Raw genomic sequence first — 17,559 nt, 5'->3', positions numbered from 1 at the left:
TTGCGATTAAGGGCTATACAAATAAACATGACTTGACTTGAATTGATTTAATAAAATTCCAGAAAATGTACAACTTTATCACAATATTCTACTTCTCAGAGACAGTTTTGTATGCATCATCACATATTTGATTGTTTGTACAAATCCAATTGGTAATTTCACCATGAATTTGGTGTTCATGTTAGTTTGAAAATGATTATGGCATTTATTTATTTTATATAGTGCTTCAAAAGCCAAACATTTTGGAGAGATGTTTTTAGGCGGCTACTTATTGTGAATGCTAAATTGCGTAGGTTTTCATAATTTTGCTGTCAGAGATTGTTGGCAAGCCGTGTGCATCCCTCAGTTCCTCCGTTTCCTAATGAAAAATGAAAGAAAAATGTTACAGTACTTTGGAGTTAGACTCAATGAGGGACATGGTGGTGACGGGACGACAGTGAATTCAGGCTGGAAGTTGAATCACATGTATAGGAGTGATGTGGTGGGAGGAGAAGGAGCGAGGATGTGATTTTTGTGTTGGGAAGGAGGGGAGGGGGTCAGGAAGAAGGGGGTTTGGGAGGGAGAGAGGGAAAGATGCAAAATAGAGCCAAAATATTCCCAGTAGCCACAACAGCCCCAAGATGTCACTCAAAAGATTGCATTGAATAGGACCAAAACCGGAGGTGGGAGGAAGTCTGACGTCTGTCTTAAGTATTAATCTTTCCGGTCTCTCATATGGTAAAAAAGCACTCTCGTGTGGCCCGGACTAGTAACTGAATAGCATAAAAAATGTGCTTTAGCTGAAGGGTTGGAGATCTTTAAGAGGCTCAAATTAAAAGGATGATTCAGGGGTGTAAGATTTGGTTATTAAAGAATCACTGAGTTTGCTTCCCTTGATAGTTTTTCCTTCACTAAGATTTGATCTCTTTCAATGTGGAACAAATGAACATTTGTAAAAAAGAACAACGATTGAATTCATTTCCACAACTCATTATTTAACTCAGGGAAACTTATGAAAACTGGAAATGACAAAAAGAGCACACAAACACTAATCTATGAGCAAATTATTTAACATTTTTCTTTTTCTGACCTGAATTTGGGAACACTTCTGTTTTAAATGTTCTCTGGTTTATAAATGGGAGCTTAGCTTCGGCTACATTGAGTGTAATGTACATATTTGAAACTGCAGGTCATTGTTTGACATGATGCAGCTCATTTTTCTCCTGTGCTTCTCTTAGCATTATCTCACTGGCCCAATTAAAATCAGTTGCCGGGCCTGATTCGGCATGCGGGCCATATGTTTGACACCCCTACTCTAATGAGTAAAATCCAATTCCAAGAGAGTGGAGAAAGGCCATTATTTGTGCATAAAACTAAGTCATAATAAGTCATAAAATCTTACTCAGTTGCAGAATATATTGTTGTCATTAAAATGTACTTGCACCGAACAAAATGGGGAGGTTTATTTGCACCTATAAAATATTAAATCAACAACATTTGAGTGGATTAAAATATTGCAGTAGTATACTTGGGTGCGTAAATCAGACCGTCTATAAAAGGGTGAGTGAGAAATGAGCTGAGTACTGAGATAACACTAAATGAGAACTTCTAGCAACTATCGATTATTTTTATAATCGATAAATCAATCGATTATTTTTTGATTAATCGATGAACTGGATTTAGAAAAAAACAAAAAAAAACATTTGTAATTGCCTCCTTTTTATTAAATATTGAATTTTTGGACTTTGGACAACAGATTTTTCTAAAATAAAACAATACCAAATCCGAGTGTTTGCCAAATAGCTTGAAATAGACAAAAATATGTACAAATGTATGCTATACACTAGCAAATATGTACGGTACGGAAAGGCTGCATTAGAGAAGTATGTGAGTACTTTGTCTAAACAAGAGGACCCCCTGCATGAAAATATTGTCTCGAGGCGCCCTCTGCAGGATAAAACTGTAGCTACAAGTTGTCGCGCAACAAAATGTGGTCTCGAGTCACGCTCTGCTGGATTGAAGTGGTACTACAAACATGTCCCAACTACACTGCGTAACAACAAATTTCAATGCACTCTTATTTGCAATGAATTAAGGTGCTGAGTGACGCATAAATAGCGCAACACAAACAATCGAAACGAATGATGAAATTTGTTGGTTTTAATAGTTGGTTTTATCGATATGTTGTTGCAGCCCTCGATGGGATCCAAACACTTGTCAATTCAATTCACTAAAGAGAGACTGTCCAAAATGGGAGACCTTCCCCCACCTCTGACCAGAACCTTTCGAGAAGGTTCGTCTTGTGCCCCATTGCATGAGGGCACTGGAGGCTGCTGTGGCCATTTCCCCCCCCTGCCGACAGCATTCCGCGCTGGATGGAAGTGAGCGTCATAGGCAAAACGTACCTCTGCTTAAGCCGTCGGGGCCCCGCAGGATCCGACACTCCTCGATCTGACCAAATGCGGAGAACATGACCCGGATGTCGTTCTCATTACACTTCTTGGACACCATGCCGATGAAGAGCTTCCTGTCTTCCACAGCTGGAGGGGGCGGAGAAGGGATAAGTTAGGCATTTCCAAAGTGAACAATTTTAGATAAGCAATTTGACTGGATGAAAGTACAGTCCTCTCTTGCTACATCGTGGTTTATTTTTAGTGGATTTTCATTCTGCATTCTGATTGGCTAAACAGTCGCCCCGCCTACTTTTTGTGTCTGCCTGTGCGTCAGTAATGTTGTGGTCTAAGTTGCACACGTACGTAAAACCGCTTGACGGACCTACATTATGTACATGCAAATCTTTTTGAGTTTCTCCAAAATCCATCATGTCATCAAAACACTTTGGACCGATAAAAGCACCAAAATGTAGAGGAAGATGCTTTCTAATGCCAACAAAGTTAGACTTTTCCACGCCCTAAAACAGGGAAAATCACTTTTGTTTTTCAATGACATTCATATGATGGCTACAAAATTTAACTTGAGGTAAAAAAGTAATGTCCTAAAATCGTTTCTACCCCTTTTTGGAATACCATTCTGCAATAGAGAATGACAGAAATATTATTTTTAAAATTCTAATTCGACCAAACAGACGTCATTTGTAAAAAATACAGTACTTGTGCTTGCTAAACAAACGCTTAAGTGTCTAAATAGGGGTTAATCTTTGGGTACGATGTACGTAGAATGTTGAGTTAATACAAGTTTGTACTTTGCAGATTTTGACAATCGCAGGTCTTCTTTAGGACACAATCCCTGCAAAAAAGAGGGGCAACTGTTTTACAGTTTATCAAAAATAGTACTTTGTTTTTTTGTTAAATGATAGTATCTTGAGAAAAAAATATATATAAGATATAAGTTATCTTCCCAAAATATTTTTGGGATGTTTTTTAACATTTACTCACAAAATAAATTAGTACTCATTTGTATTCCTTTCTAAAGAAAAATGATGACTACATAATCACATTGTTGCAAAAATGTATCCAAGATAAAATTACAAAAAAAAAACCTTCAAAACATTTAGCAAACTATAACGTTCACATGTTAGCGACAAAATATCATCTGGAGTAAAAAGGAGGATAGTGCCTTTATTAAGAGTGCAATGTCAAAATACAATTTGTAAAAAAGGTTTATAAACTACAATACTTTTATTTTTTTAAACTAATGCTTAAGCCTGTAAATATGGTTTGTTCTGTATTTAATAATTAAATAATGGTTTTGACTTTTTGTAAAGCAACTTTTTAAAAAAATGGAGGGATTACTGGATGGGTATTAACATTGGGCCTCAAAAATTCAAGAGCACATCAATCTCAGGCAATGTTCATTTTGTATTTCCTTAGACTGACAGTCGAGCAAAGGACATCCATTAAAAACTTGATAAAAATGTTCCAGTAAACTGGTGTCTGAATGATTTATGACCACCGCATGCCTCAAGCGATATATCACACAAAATCACCTAAAAATGTACATACTCCAGAAAATGGTTGACATTAACTTCTATATAATTCATGCCCCATTCAACCTCAATTCATAATTTATGATAACATATGAAGGACATAGATGATTTTCATCAAAATCAAAAGACCTCTAAAAATCACTAGGATCAGGGTCTCAAACTTGTGCCCCAGGGCAATTTAGACTGATAGCTAGCTAGCTAGCTATGTAGATAGATAGATAGACAGATGGATGGATAATCTGATGGATAGAAATATAGACAATCTGATAGATAGATATAAAGATAGATCATCTGATGGATAGAGATAGATAATCTGATAGAGAGAGAAAGAGAGAGAGAGAGAGAGAGAGAGAGAGAGAGAGAGAGAGAGAGAGAGAAAGAGAGAGGGAGGGGTACTTTATTCATCCCCGAAGGTTAATTCACATTTCCAGCAGTATCCTCATGTAAGAAAATAAAATACAATAAGTGAAATAAAATACAAAATTTAAAAATACCCAGTAAAAATTGTATTTGCAGCCCTCTAGATGAGGTTTGAGGACCGGACACTTTAATAGTAATGTTGTATTTGTTGTATTTGTAGAGGGACAGTTTATATGATTTGACTACTATATGTTGTAGTATTTTGTCTTGCAACCAGAAACAAGTGGTTAAAATCACTAGAATGAAAATCAAGGAGACTCAAAGTGACCAAAAATAACTATTTTTCTTATTCTTTTTTAACCAGCCTTTCGCAGGTTTTAGGTTTTTTTTTAGGAAACAAGATGGCGGACAATTATGTCATGACCCTCAAGGTGAGTCTCATGTTTTGTAAAATAAATTGATTTTTTTTCGACCAAAAAGTATTTAAAAACGATGCACATGTGTATGACAGATCATGTATGGTATTTTTCAGACAATAAGTCGCAATTTATTTACAAAGTTTGCCAGGGGTGCGAATTATACTCTCACGGGACTTACGAGTGGAACTATTAACACATAATTAACGGGTATATCATTTCACATGTTATTTTCGCACTAAACCCCAAGAGAGCGCTCTAGGCCTGTGTTAATAATTTCAACATTGTCGATGATGTGCCGAAAAATTTTCCCCTGCGTTAAATCCCCTCAGCATATGTCATTCGGGCAGAAGTCACTAATATGACTTTTAATCTAATCTTTTGGGGAAATTTCATAGAACAGTAGAGAAAAAATAATTTGCACCTTGAACAAAAAAATAACTTCTGAGAAATTTGAGAATATTAACCTTGGCAATCGATGGACACGTAGACGAGTTCATCTTATTGCGATTAACCAGCAAATTCAAAACAGTAATCTTCCGAATATCACGTTTTGTAATCTGTTATGCCCTATGCCATAAAGCCTATTACGCTTAAATGAACTGTCAAATTATCAACAGATGAAATATTCAGAAGATAAGGCGTCATTTCGCCAAAGCAAATACTTTGAACTATTCTCAAAAAGGAGCTCTTTACATGCTGCAAATGCTCCGTGCTTTATTGTTCCATTACATTCCCAAAAATTAGATAGGAAGCCATTTTAGTAACATTTGCACTGGTGATGCATGCTAGGGGCGACATTACACACAGGGGGGGACATTAGTTTTTAATTTTTATTTTAAATTGCTTTTCAAGATGAGATGTATGATTTTGGTGGTGGATTGTATCAAATAAATTTCCCCCTAAAATGCGACTCATAGTCTAGTGCGACTAATATTCTTCTTTAAAATGCATTTTTTGGCTGTGGTGATTTTTATGAAAAATTCACTATTTTTGCCAAATATTTAAATCAACCACTTAATAATATACACTGTCCATTTAGCTGATTCTGGATTAATATAATGCAGATTGATTTGTTTTAATTATTATTTGAAATCTTATTATTCTTTTACATTTTTTATAATTTTTAGATCTTATTCTGTGTAGGGAATTTAAAAATTTTACATATTTGAAAATAGAGGAATATTATTTTTCGATTTGGCTCAACCTTACCCAGACCCTAGCTCTGGCAGCACTCATGTAAATTGAGTTCAAGACCCCAATTTTATCTTAAACCGGCATTTGAATAATCTATGACCCCATCTACATCGTAATGTACTAAAACTAAAGATGGCACAAAATCAAAAACCTTGCTAAAGAGTTTTCACTTTCATAAAAAAAAGTGTGAACCAATAAGACAAGATTAATCTATGACCTCGTCGACCGAATAAAATAAAAAATAAAATAAAAAAATACAATCAGCGTATTAGACGAATACAAATTTGCAAAATCGTAGCCACCAAAATGCTTGCGGAAATCTGACTAAATGATATTACAAAATTCTATAAGGCGAAAATGTTTAAAATCACATCATCATGCTCCCACGAAGATTTCCACAAATTAAAGAGAAAAATGCTTGACTCATTAAGGTCCACTTTTTCTGATCAGCGTTCTTTGAAGGGGAACTCTGGTGGTCTTCCGCCCATTGAGTGTGTGTGTGTGTGTGTGCGTTCAATGCTAATCCAATTCATTTTTAATGAGGCAAGTGTCAGCGGCGGGCGCGAGGCGAAGCAGATAAGCGCTCTGTTGCACACTGGGAAATCAATAGCGCGCTTGTTTATTTTGCTCGGTGGATTGTTTGGGTGTTTAAAAAAGGGAAAGAAGATAAGTGGCGCTTGGCTACGCTTGCCTCTCTCTCTTACCCGTCTACTGCGTTTGCACCATTGCCAACGGTCGAATGCGGTAATTAATTTATAGGGAGCAAGTAATGTGACAAGCAAAATGCAGCCCCATTTATAGTATGGGGTGGTGGGGGCAGTGACGGGAATCATATTTCTAGCTAGAAGAAATGGCAGTGAGCTGTTTAGGCGGATAATATGCTGGCTCCACAGTGTTTCATTTGCAACTAATAGGAAACTCAGACCTTACATTGCAATGTTGCAATTTTTCTGTCTTTTAGTCCATTGTACTGTACCAAGGAGAACTCAACTCTGGACAGCTCTCTCCACTGAAGAGTGTTTTGGTTGTGGCAAAGTTGGTACCAGTCTATTCTTTGATGTCGTCGTGCCAGTTATTTTTATTTGTCTTCCTCTCCTTCTGTCGCTTTCGACTGTGCCTTGGAGAATAATCTTGGCCGGTTCTAAAGATTTCATGACGTGACCATAAAGTAGGGATCCCAAGAGCCAAGAAGAGAACCGCAGGTGCGAGAGTGTTTGGGCTCCAGTGTTGTGAAGAGTTCCTCCGCCTGAGATTTTATCTAAAAACTCAGTGGAACTGTTTAAAGCAAGGCTTAAAACACACTTCTATTCTATAGCTTATGAAAGACCTATATTTCTTGTTGATGATATCTGTGTATTAATTGTTATTACAACATCCATTGCAGCCTGGTCATCCTGGAAGAGGGAGTACCTCAAGTGCGGTCCCTTTTCAAGGTTTCTTCATTTTCTCATGTGGAGGTTTTTGAATTTTTCCTTACCCTCCTTGTGATTAAGAGCATCACAAATAAACATGACTTGACTTAACGTGACCATACCACTGCAGGTTTTCGTCTGTGCACAGTTGACAACAGTTCTTCGTAGTGACTAATCTGACGGTATCGCACAATGTTTTGTTAATCATATGGGCTATGTAGCAGAAGTTTCCTGTAACATCAACTCACAATGGTCTGGATTTTCTTGTCCTGGTTTTCTGTGATAGACCAGGTCTCACAAGTGTGAAACAAGATGGAAAAAAACAGCGCTTGCACAAGTGTGATCTCTGATTTCACCGCTATGCTCTTGTCCCTCCAGATGTGTTAAAGTCTTGCAAGTGCGGCTGTGGTTTGAGCTATCCGGCCCATGACTTCTGGGTCGGACTCCTCTTCTGATATGACAGCTCCAAGAAATTAATTTTGACCCTGGCGGTAAAGGATCTGTGAACCATGAACAATCAATCCAAACTTTACGAATCCCAGTTTGTTAAGCCAGAAGACTTCCCTATACGAACCCTATTTTTAATATGCAACTAACAGACGAATCAAGGCTAACTTGGAAAAGTTTTTCCAGTTAATAAACTTCATTTATGAGGCAACATTGCTACATTTTTTTTTACCGGTTTGAGTGAAATCCACCAGGTCTCCTTTAGACCAAAATGAGGCTCAGAGCTACTATGAAAAAGAGAAACGAACATAATCATCTTGTATAGAACCCCAAACACAAGTAGAATGTATTCAATGCACTAACTTTCACAGCACGGAGAAGGAACCCCACTTCCATCAGATTACCGAACTCACTGTCCCTTCATAGCGAACGATCACAATACAGCAAGGTTGCTTTGTGGCCTAATAGAGCTCACGGCAGCCATTCATCTCGCTAACGTAGCCTTTATTTCCAGGTCGTTATCCTTAAGTGGATGGATACGTGCAGAGTGTGCACCGCTCCATATATCACCGCGCCGCCTTTGGAGTTCGGGTCGCCGCCTTCATTAAGTCACGCTGCCGTGAGCACCGTCTCTAGTTAAATTTGGCTTCAATACAGAAAGCGCTCCACGCCGAAGGCCTGGTGGGAAAGTGTCACTCTACTGTTTAAGTGGGCCCTTCGACGGGCAGAGCAACTGCCAGCTATATATTTTTTAAAATGTTTGTAAATGTTAAATTAAGGGTTCCCAAACATTAGCCCTGATGAGGGGCAGAGGTTCAGTTTGTAACAAAAAACGTGTGACGATTGCAGGAGTGTCCAAATGTAAAAGGGTGTTGTTTCTCAGGAAGCCACAATCAAATAACACATTTGAATTCTTCTCATAACAAAAGAAAATAAATAATAACACTATTAAAAAATATTGGGAAATAAACAACCTTTTCTGGATGCTTCACAGAACAAAAGTCTGAAAATAAACTTTCTTATGTCTTAAGAATTTTAACTTAGTTGTCAAAACATTGGACAACCAGTGGAATAGATGACTTGGGAAAAGGCAGTCCATTTTATCTCATCATCACACTTTTTTTAGTCACAGTACCAGAGACAAACGTAAATTTCATTGTGGGTTTCACATATTACAATGACACTTTTGCTGCCAGCGCATGTCGGCATTACTTGTCCATAAATCTGTTCCTTTGTTTCCTCATAAACAAACTTATATCTACAAACCTATAGAATTAAAAAAAATTGAACAAAATTGTATTTAACATTTGTATAATATTACGTTACATTGAATTACATTACAAGATATGATATATGTATCTGATATACTATTGTACTACATGATATGATATGATATTATATTAGATATAACATAACAATAATGATAACGGAAATAAAAATAAACCTGCGCAAGTCCAAAGCTTGCTTGGCTGACAGATCCACCGTGGCCCTTTTATGATCAGAAAACAGAAAAACTGGCATTCATTGAATATTTTGAAGAATTAAAATGTTATTTTGGAATGGGAAGCAAAATCTTAAACCCAAACCAAAGCCCAACCTGAAATCTGCCCAGTTGGCATTTTCGGGTGTTTACCGTTTGTTCTGTGGGGTTTCATCATAAAGTGTCTCAACAGTAAACATACATTGTTCATTAAGCTTCCACATAGAAAATTTCAAAGACATGTACAGCCAAAACGGGGTCTGTTGGAGTGCAACTTTGCCCCATATCGTTTGGACCGCACAACTGATTTTCTGTGTTGCTTCGGCTTTGGATACATTACAATTGGAAAGTCACAGAGAAGAGTACTATGGCCTTTTTTTTTTAATCTCCGAGCTGGATGTACTAATAGTAAATACATTTATTATTAATTTACTACGACGTTAGAATTAGAATTGGAGTTAGAATTGTTTTATTTATATGGCATTCCTACTGTTGAGTAAAATGTTTTCTTTGCTTCAAATAGTTTTATCACCTTGTGAACCACTCAACCATTCGCCTGAGGAGAGATGCCGCTGCATTGTCATGTTTATTTTTCTCCGGTCTGTTTGATGTTTCTTATTCTACGATAGTGTCCTCATGCTATGTTTAACTGTCCTCCCCGGTCGACCCTGTGATTCAACTGTATGTAATAAAATAGGGGCGCTGTTGCAATTCCTGTCTGATGTGAATCAGACTTTGACTGAGGAGCATCGGCTCATGAGAAAATATTGGCGTCGCTTGTCTCTCTTATAACGTGTTTTATTCAGAGATGTAATGTAATAGACCTAACCCTAACTCTTGTGATAAATGATACACAATGTCCCTTTTACGATCAGAAGTTAACTTTCACACTTAACAAAGTATTCATGTAATTTTGCCCATGTTAGTTACTCTGGGTTGATAGGTATGCTAATGTAAAAAATAATAACGACAATCATAGGGATACAGTAAATGCAAAAAGGTAAAAATGCTGCTGATTGACAAGCTAACCTTCGTCTCTCCATTCATTCTGTGCTCCAATGACTTGATTGATGTTAATCAAGGTAGGGCGCCCGCTGGCAGCAGAAAGCATGTTGAGTGAACAGCAAGAAAAAGACGCAAAAAATTCGAAGGCGGGCCCAAAAGAAACGTCGGGAATGCACAATCAACCGCCGAGCGTTTAGTTTAGAAAGCAGGTATGCATGAGCGTCTGTAGCCACGGGGGAGAGGAAGTGAGCGGTTCAGCGCTGGGACAAAATGCTTCAACTTTGATTGACCTCCCTTAATAATTCAGCAGCACGCCGACACTTCCGACTGGAGTGCGTTCGAGTTCTCCGGCTAATGTGTATGCTCGCTCGCTGGATCGTTATCACGCACGGTCGTTTATGCAAATTCACTTTACAATTACAGAATTGATACATTTATTTGTTTTTAATATTGGACAGGAGATTGCATAAAACGCCAATTTGTTAGTTTGATTATTATTGTGCAATGTTGTTTGCTGTTTTAAATATTACACCCTGTTTACATAATTGTCACGATTTGTCACCAGCTTTTGTAACCTAGGAGAATTAATTAAAACCTAAATCTCTCATTGGAGGGCTTTTAGAACACGTCAGAATTTCTTATATGAAGGCTTCTCTCCCTAGGCTACTTGCAAGTTCTAAATCCATTAATGTCTTCTCTCTCTCTACCAAACTTTAAAATGATCAACAATACTTGTGGGTTTGTATAAGAAGTTAATCATTTGATTATTTAGCTTTAATGTTTTGTTATCACAACTGTATTTACTATCTAATTTTAAAACTATACAGTTATCCCTTCCTGTATCACTGTTTCTGCAGTCTGTTTGCGAAACAGTAGCTATGCTCCTTTACTTACTAAAGTAGCAACTTATGTTATCACTATGTTATCACAACGTTATTATTATGTATTTACCAGGTAGCCTTGTAGGTTTAAAATAAGCACAATAATCCATTAAAAAGTAGTTTTAAAAAAAACTTATCATGTCAATGATCAAATTTCCTTGGAAATCTCTATGACCCACCAGTCTGCAAGCTACTCAGGTGCTTATCGGGGACAACTTGGTTCCTGCAGGCACCAAGTTGGAGACCCCAGCACTGTACAATACAGCAATATGTATGGGTGAAATATTACACACTGTCACATTAAAGGACAGTGACTCCAAGTGAAAAAACAAAACAATATTGATTTGAATAATAAGCAAACTATGCATTCTTTAAAATACTCGCAAATGAAGAAATTGTAATTCATTTATCATCTAATGAAGATCACCTAGAACGAGCTAATACGATTGTCCGCCCTCTTTCTACTAAGGGTACCTCCAAAAACCTTGTGAAAGACTGGGCAATGAAATAAGAAAAAATGGTGCAGCCTCTGTAGTTTGTATTCTTTCTTGTGCTTTGGAGCACTCATTTTCAGTTGGACTACTCAATACAGCGACATCCAGTGGTCAATGTTATCGACTGTGGTCAGTGTTATCGACAGATCTCCCGTGCCTGTTTTATGAGACAAAAGGTCTCAAAAAATGCTGTATTGGGATATAAACTGAGGCTCCCAATAATCCTTTTTTTTCAGCCATTAAAAGACTAAAATTTATTTTTTTAAATGGACAAAAAAAACTGCTATCAAAAGAATATATATTAAAAAAAGGAATACCAATTAGAATTTATTTTCATGCACTTAAACTTAGAATGTTATTTCTATGGGGTAGAAATAATTATCCGGTATGGAAAGATCAAGAGTCAATTAGATAAGGATTTATTTGAATTAAAGCTTAAGTCTCCATTGCACAAATGTTGACCTTTCAGGTCTTGATGTAACGTCACCTTTGGTTTGTGAAGTGCGTGCACGTAAATGTGAGTATAATTGAACACCCTGCTGTTTTTTTGATATTTCTCCCACTTAGAAATCATGAAGGGGTCTGAAATTTTCATCATAGGTGCATGTCTACTGTGAGAGAGATAAACTAAAAAGAAAAGTCCAAAAATCACAATGCATGACTTTTTCTTTATTTGTGTGTTATAGCTGCAAATAAGTTCTTGAACACCTGAGAAAATGAATGTTAATATTTGGTACAGTATCTGTTGTTTGCTATTACATACGTCAAACATTTCATGTAGTCTTTCACCAGGTTTGCACAAACTGCAGGAGGGATTCTAGCCCTCTCCTCCACACATTATTTCCCTTGATCAGTCAGGTTTCTGGGCTGGCGCTGAGTAACACGGAGTTTGAGCTGCCTCCAAAGATTTTTGATTGGGTTCAGGTCTGGAGACTAGCTGGGCCATGCCAGAACCTTGATATGCTTCATACAGAGCCACTACTTGGTTTTCCTGGCTGTGTGCTTCGGGTCGTGTCTTGTTGGAAAATCAGCCACGACCCGTCTTCAATGGTCCGACTGAGGGAAGGAGGTTGTTCCCCAAATTCTCACAATACATGGCCCCAGTCATCCTACAGAAAAATACCGCCAAAGCATGATGCTACCATCCTTATTTTCAACAGTAGGGATGGTGCTCTTCGGATTGTATTCTTCATTTTTCTTCCTCCAAACACACTTAGTGGAATTATGACCAAAAAGTTCTATTTTGGTCTCATCTGACCACAAAACTTTCTCCCATGACTCCTCTGTATCATCCAAATGGGCATATGCAAACTTAAGACCCATAACCCCCGCGACTCTACTGAGGATAAGCTGTGTAGATAATGGAGAGATGGGTGTATATACACACTCACCGTTAGACTTCTCGCTGTCTGCAGGCTTCATCTGGATAGGATGGTGCATCTGTAACAACAAAAATCATCGACATTGATACATATAATGTAATCCCTTACCGTATTACGGTTTACTTGCCACCATTTCGCTACTTTATTGATTTTTATCATTCATTGCGTTCTGCATTATGATTCTCTAAACAGTCACTCCGACCTTTTCTGCCCGTGTCGACCTATGACGTTGCGGTCTGAGTTGTGCACGTACGAAAAACAGCTTGACGAACCTAAATTTCGTACGTGCAAATCGTTTTAGTTTCTTGTTTCTCTTAAAGCCATCATGTCAACAAAACACTCCGGACCAACAAAAGCGCTGTTGATGGGGGCCAAAAGGCAGAGGAAGATGCTTTCTGTCGCCAACAAAGGTAGACCTCTCCACTCGCTAAACTTGCTCCGGAGTTGCATGCGGCTCTTTGGCGCTCCCTAGTGGCTCTCTGGAGCTTTTTTCCAAATGTTGAAAATGAAATAATATGTTTTGTAGGATGAGAGAGAACAGGACACAAACATTCTTAACAATTCCCAATGACTATAGATACAGTCACGTTTGCGAAGGTAGAGGAGTGCTCATAATAAAAATTTTATCTATTGATGAAACCTAGGAGGAAACTGGCAATACCACAAACAAAAACCAAACCTAACATAGAAATGGTGTTCTGAATGACAAGGGCAATATTGTGACAGATATAAGGCTTATACACGGCTTTTGATTTTTGTGGCATCAGACATATTTTTTTTGTTTTTGGCACAATTTGGCTCTTTTAATATTTTGCATTGCCGACCCCTGCCTAAAGGAAGGTTTTCATAACGTCCACATGATGGCAACAAAATATAATGGAGTGTCCGAAAACAATTTCTGCCCTTTGGTGCAATACATTCAGTAAAATTACTTTTAAAATGAAAAATTTACAATCCAGAAGCTATGTGTAAAAAAAAAAAAAAAGGGACAATACTTACATTTGTAAAAGTTGGGGTGAGTCGTTTGAGGTGAGTACAATACTATCACTATTTGGTATGCGTTAACAATGCCCAACTGAATTCATAGAGACCTTACCATTTTTAGCATGAAAATGGTGAATGTAAGAAAAGGCCTGTTTCAAGAACAGTCCAGACGGCAACCCAAACCCCCAAAAAAGATTAAAAAAAAGCATTTATTTGAGCGCGTCTAAGAAAGGTACGTACAGTACTTGCACGAGCAACATAAGGCTGCAATGAGGCCACGAACCAGAAGATGGCATCGGCGAGTATAAACCGTTAAAAATTCCATCCGGCATCTCTAAACAAATTTCGGAGCCAGTAAATTGGGTTCTTAATTTAGTCTTGGTGTTAAAGAGCGTATTGAATAAATAAAAAAATAAAGTACGTTTTTTTTAACTTCACGAGTATTGACTGATCTCAGACCTTTTTGGAACACAGCACACGTGTAAAACAAGGGAATATTGTATCGCACTTCAGTTTGGTGTTTGACTGTTCCAGGGGGCTCCACTGAGCGCGTTTCCCGCTGGCATTAGGTTTTGCTTTTGTCGCCCGGTGAGCATGGCGTATGTTTTGAATCTCAAATATTTCCCGAGTGATGGGATTTGGGGGCGATGTTTAAGGGTGGCTCGGATGTCCCGATTCTCTTTTTTCTTTTCTTATTCTCACTGTGACTGCTTCCTTTATGGGGGATTATGTCGCTGTTTGATCTGCAGAGAGACGGATGACAGCAGTTCTGCGAATCTACTGTGGAATCAAACTCAAACGCCATCCCCATGCATGCCCGAGTGTGTGTGTGTGTGTGTGTGTGTGCCCCTAGGCTCACACTGCCATATAAGACTTTGATCATTTTATTTTATGACACACACCTTTATGCCAAGAACTCCCTGTTCATCATCATGCCTAGGTCTGTCAGTTCCCAAATGTGACTCAAGAGGGCAGAATAACGAAAAGCACACTCTCAAGACCAGCCCACTGACATTAACTTGAAGTTAAAACTGCACTTTACTAATGATCACATGCAAGAGAATTATCAATTGACCACTTTAAAGCTTATGTCATTACCAGATCACGCATTGTAGATCCAAAACAGCGGGAGTAGCAGTACGAGTTTAAATGGGGCGAGAGAATAATTGTATGTTGAGTTATGTTTTCGGAGCAACTTACACAAACAACATGCCCAGCTGTTCTATGTACGGGAGCACCAGTTGTAAATTTTAGGAACACAATTTGTTTACAATTTCAAGAGGAAACAGGCCTTTTTAAAAGCACCGTAGGTTGCGAGCCATTAAATTAATGGACTGGACCGAGGACTTCATTCGGAATGCCCGCGTTTACACTGCCCATATCTGTTAAGTTATTTTTGCAATTTGGTATAGATTTACTTGAATGCCGAATGTCTTGGTATATGTAAGTAAGATAAGTGTTGAGGAATTGTGTTTGCTAATGTCCATTATAGAAACTAATTTTGTTGGTTGTTTACATGAAAGAGGAACGTATAAAGAGTCATTTTCTGTGACTTTACCATTTATTGCCAAGTACTATGACCTGATGAGTGGGGGGCACAGCGAAAACCTCACTTGCAATGCTCCTTTTGATAGTGGGTGCACACCATAAACAAGAGGCCAGGGGTCGGCAACCTGCAGTCTTTTAGCTCTGCCCAGTGGCTCATTCGCGCTTTTTATAAAGGGGAGAGAATAAATAAAAATAGACATATGTGTTGTGACCTGAAGTGGCTCCAACCTGCAATGCTAAACTACAGGTGTACTCTCCTCCACTTCTTTTCCTATCTCTATACTTTCCTGTGTTCCAAAAGCTGTGCAGCCCAAGCTCCGCCCCTTTTAAAGGACCAGCTTCACAAGCTGCTATTTTAGCGTTATCAACGCATGCTGCGTTTTATTGCCCTTTTTTTGTAACGCAAACGGTCCATTTTTGTTGTTTTTCAAATCCTTAAAATAAAAAAAAATGAATGGCTTTCTGTATTGCATTTCTTTAACTTTATCAACACAATGAAACTTACTGTAATATTGATACAGTGTAAAACTTGAGGTGGTATGCTACAACAGAGTCATGTGGTGCATCATTCTCCAGAAGATGTGCTGCATCCAACCTATACATTTTGATTGTAGGCTAGTATAGCTAATACAGATATATACAACATATGTGGCATTCCTTATAAGGCTTACAGTAGATAAGGCTTTCATTTTCTTGTGGCTCCAGACAAATATATATATATGTATTTTTGTTTTTTGGGGGTTTCATAGTACTCTTTCAACATTTTGGGTTGCCGACTTCTGCCCCAATCGAACATATTGCGCCGTCTCCCGGCCGAAATGAGCCCCATAGAAAGCCCGTATCCGGTAAGTGGAGGGAGAGATGGACTCCAAATTAACACAATGTGACCCCTGGGGATGGCCCAGGCACGCTAAAACGCCTTGCCGATAAGCCGTTCGCCGGGTGAAAAAAATCTCAGAGATCGCCTATTTTGAACCCTGACCCTTTGACCTCAGGTTTTTCTTGAGCGTTTATAGGTGTTGTTTGTACTTTACTCGTAACTTAGCCTGAGAGCTTTGGTCGCCATATTTCAAATGTCAATGATAACCACATGATGACATCTTCTTCTGGTTGAAAGCTGCAGTCACTTATTGAGTGACTGTTCAGTGTAGCACTAATTTGTGTACGTTATAACAAGTCTGGGTCACCAGTGACTTCCAGGAAAGGCTGGATGGCAACCAAGGAAGATTGGTGACGCTGGAAAGACAGACGACCACCAGGAAAGTCTGGCAAGGGTGTGTGAGGCTAGCAACCGCACCCACAGCACTCGCAAGAGGGCACCAACTATTGCTACAAAACAGAACAATAAGCAATACCCCCAGAGTCTCCCGAGAGGGGGGAGGATGAGAGACTCAGGAGGACGGATTCAATGGCAACGGCTATGGCACGAATACAGACGACCAGACGGCTTACCCAAACCACACTACCGGGGGATGTGTTAGAAGCAAAGTGCCACTGCGGGAAAATCATCAAAAACGCAAGGCGCTTCAAGATACATGAACCCAGGACTACGTGTGGGAAAGGGGAAAGCAGATGCAGCGCAATGTGGAAACACTCAGACGTAGGTGGACACCAGTCAGTAAGCACCCCACAGTACAGGAGACCTCTCCGCATCTGCCGCTCCCCTCGACCACAGAGTCCCCTGTCACACAACCCTGGTGGGGTAAACGGACTCTGGATTAGGAGGGAGACGTTTAGCTGGGTACCAGGAGAAGATGGGCATTGACTGGCCATCACTACCGGCCCGCCAACTTGAGGGTGTTGTGGTTCAGGGTCAAAACGCCCAGTGACGGTTGGACACCACCTGATGACATCTTCTCCTGGTTGAAAGCGACAGTCACTTATTGAGGGACTGTTAAGAGTAGCACTATATTGTGTAGGTTATAACAAGGTAAACTTACACCCAGCCATTATGGCCGCTTTACTCGGGTGATTAGGAACTGTGTAATGCAGAAGGGAACTGTTATGGTTGAACCGAAACAGTTGGAG

At 38.9% G+C, this 17,559-nt stretch overlaps 1 protein-coding gene across 8 annotated transcripts in view; it reads right to left on the bottom strand.

Moving 5' to 3' along the window:
* celf2 (cugbp, Elav-like family member 2) overlaps positions 1–17,559 on the bottom strand; it is a 225,462-nt gene that overhangs the window by 44,601 nt on the left and 163,302 nt on the right. For all 8 annotated transcript variants that reach the window (XM_088348362.1, XM_088348360.1, XM_088348364.1 and 5 more), the window contains 2 exons: positions 13,009–13,057; positions 2,385–2,519 (listed from right to left, as the gene is read on the bottom strand). In XM_088348362.1, coding sequence (XP_088204488.1) covers positions 2,385–2,519; positions 13,009–13,057 — 184 coding nt within the window. The remainder of the gene's footprint in view (positions 1–2,384; positions 2,520–13,008; positions 13,058–17,559) is intronic.

This window comes from Urocampus carinirostris, chromosome 11 (genome assembly GCF_059441175.1).
Source record: "Urocampus carinirostris isolate Australia breed hairy pipefish chromosome 11, RoL_Ucar_1.0, whole genome shotgun sequence".
NCBI lineage: Eukaryota > Metazoa > Chordata > Actinopteri > Syngnathiformes > Syngnathidae > Urocampus > Urocampus carinirostris.
This window is presented reverse-complemented; position numbering and strand designations above follow the sequence as displayed.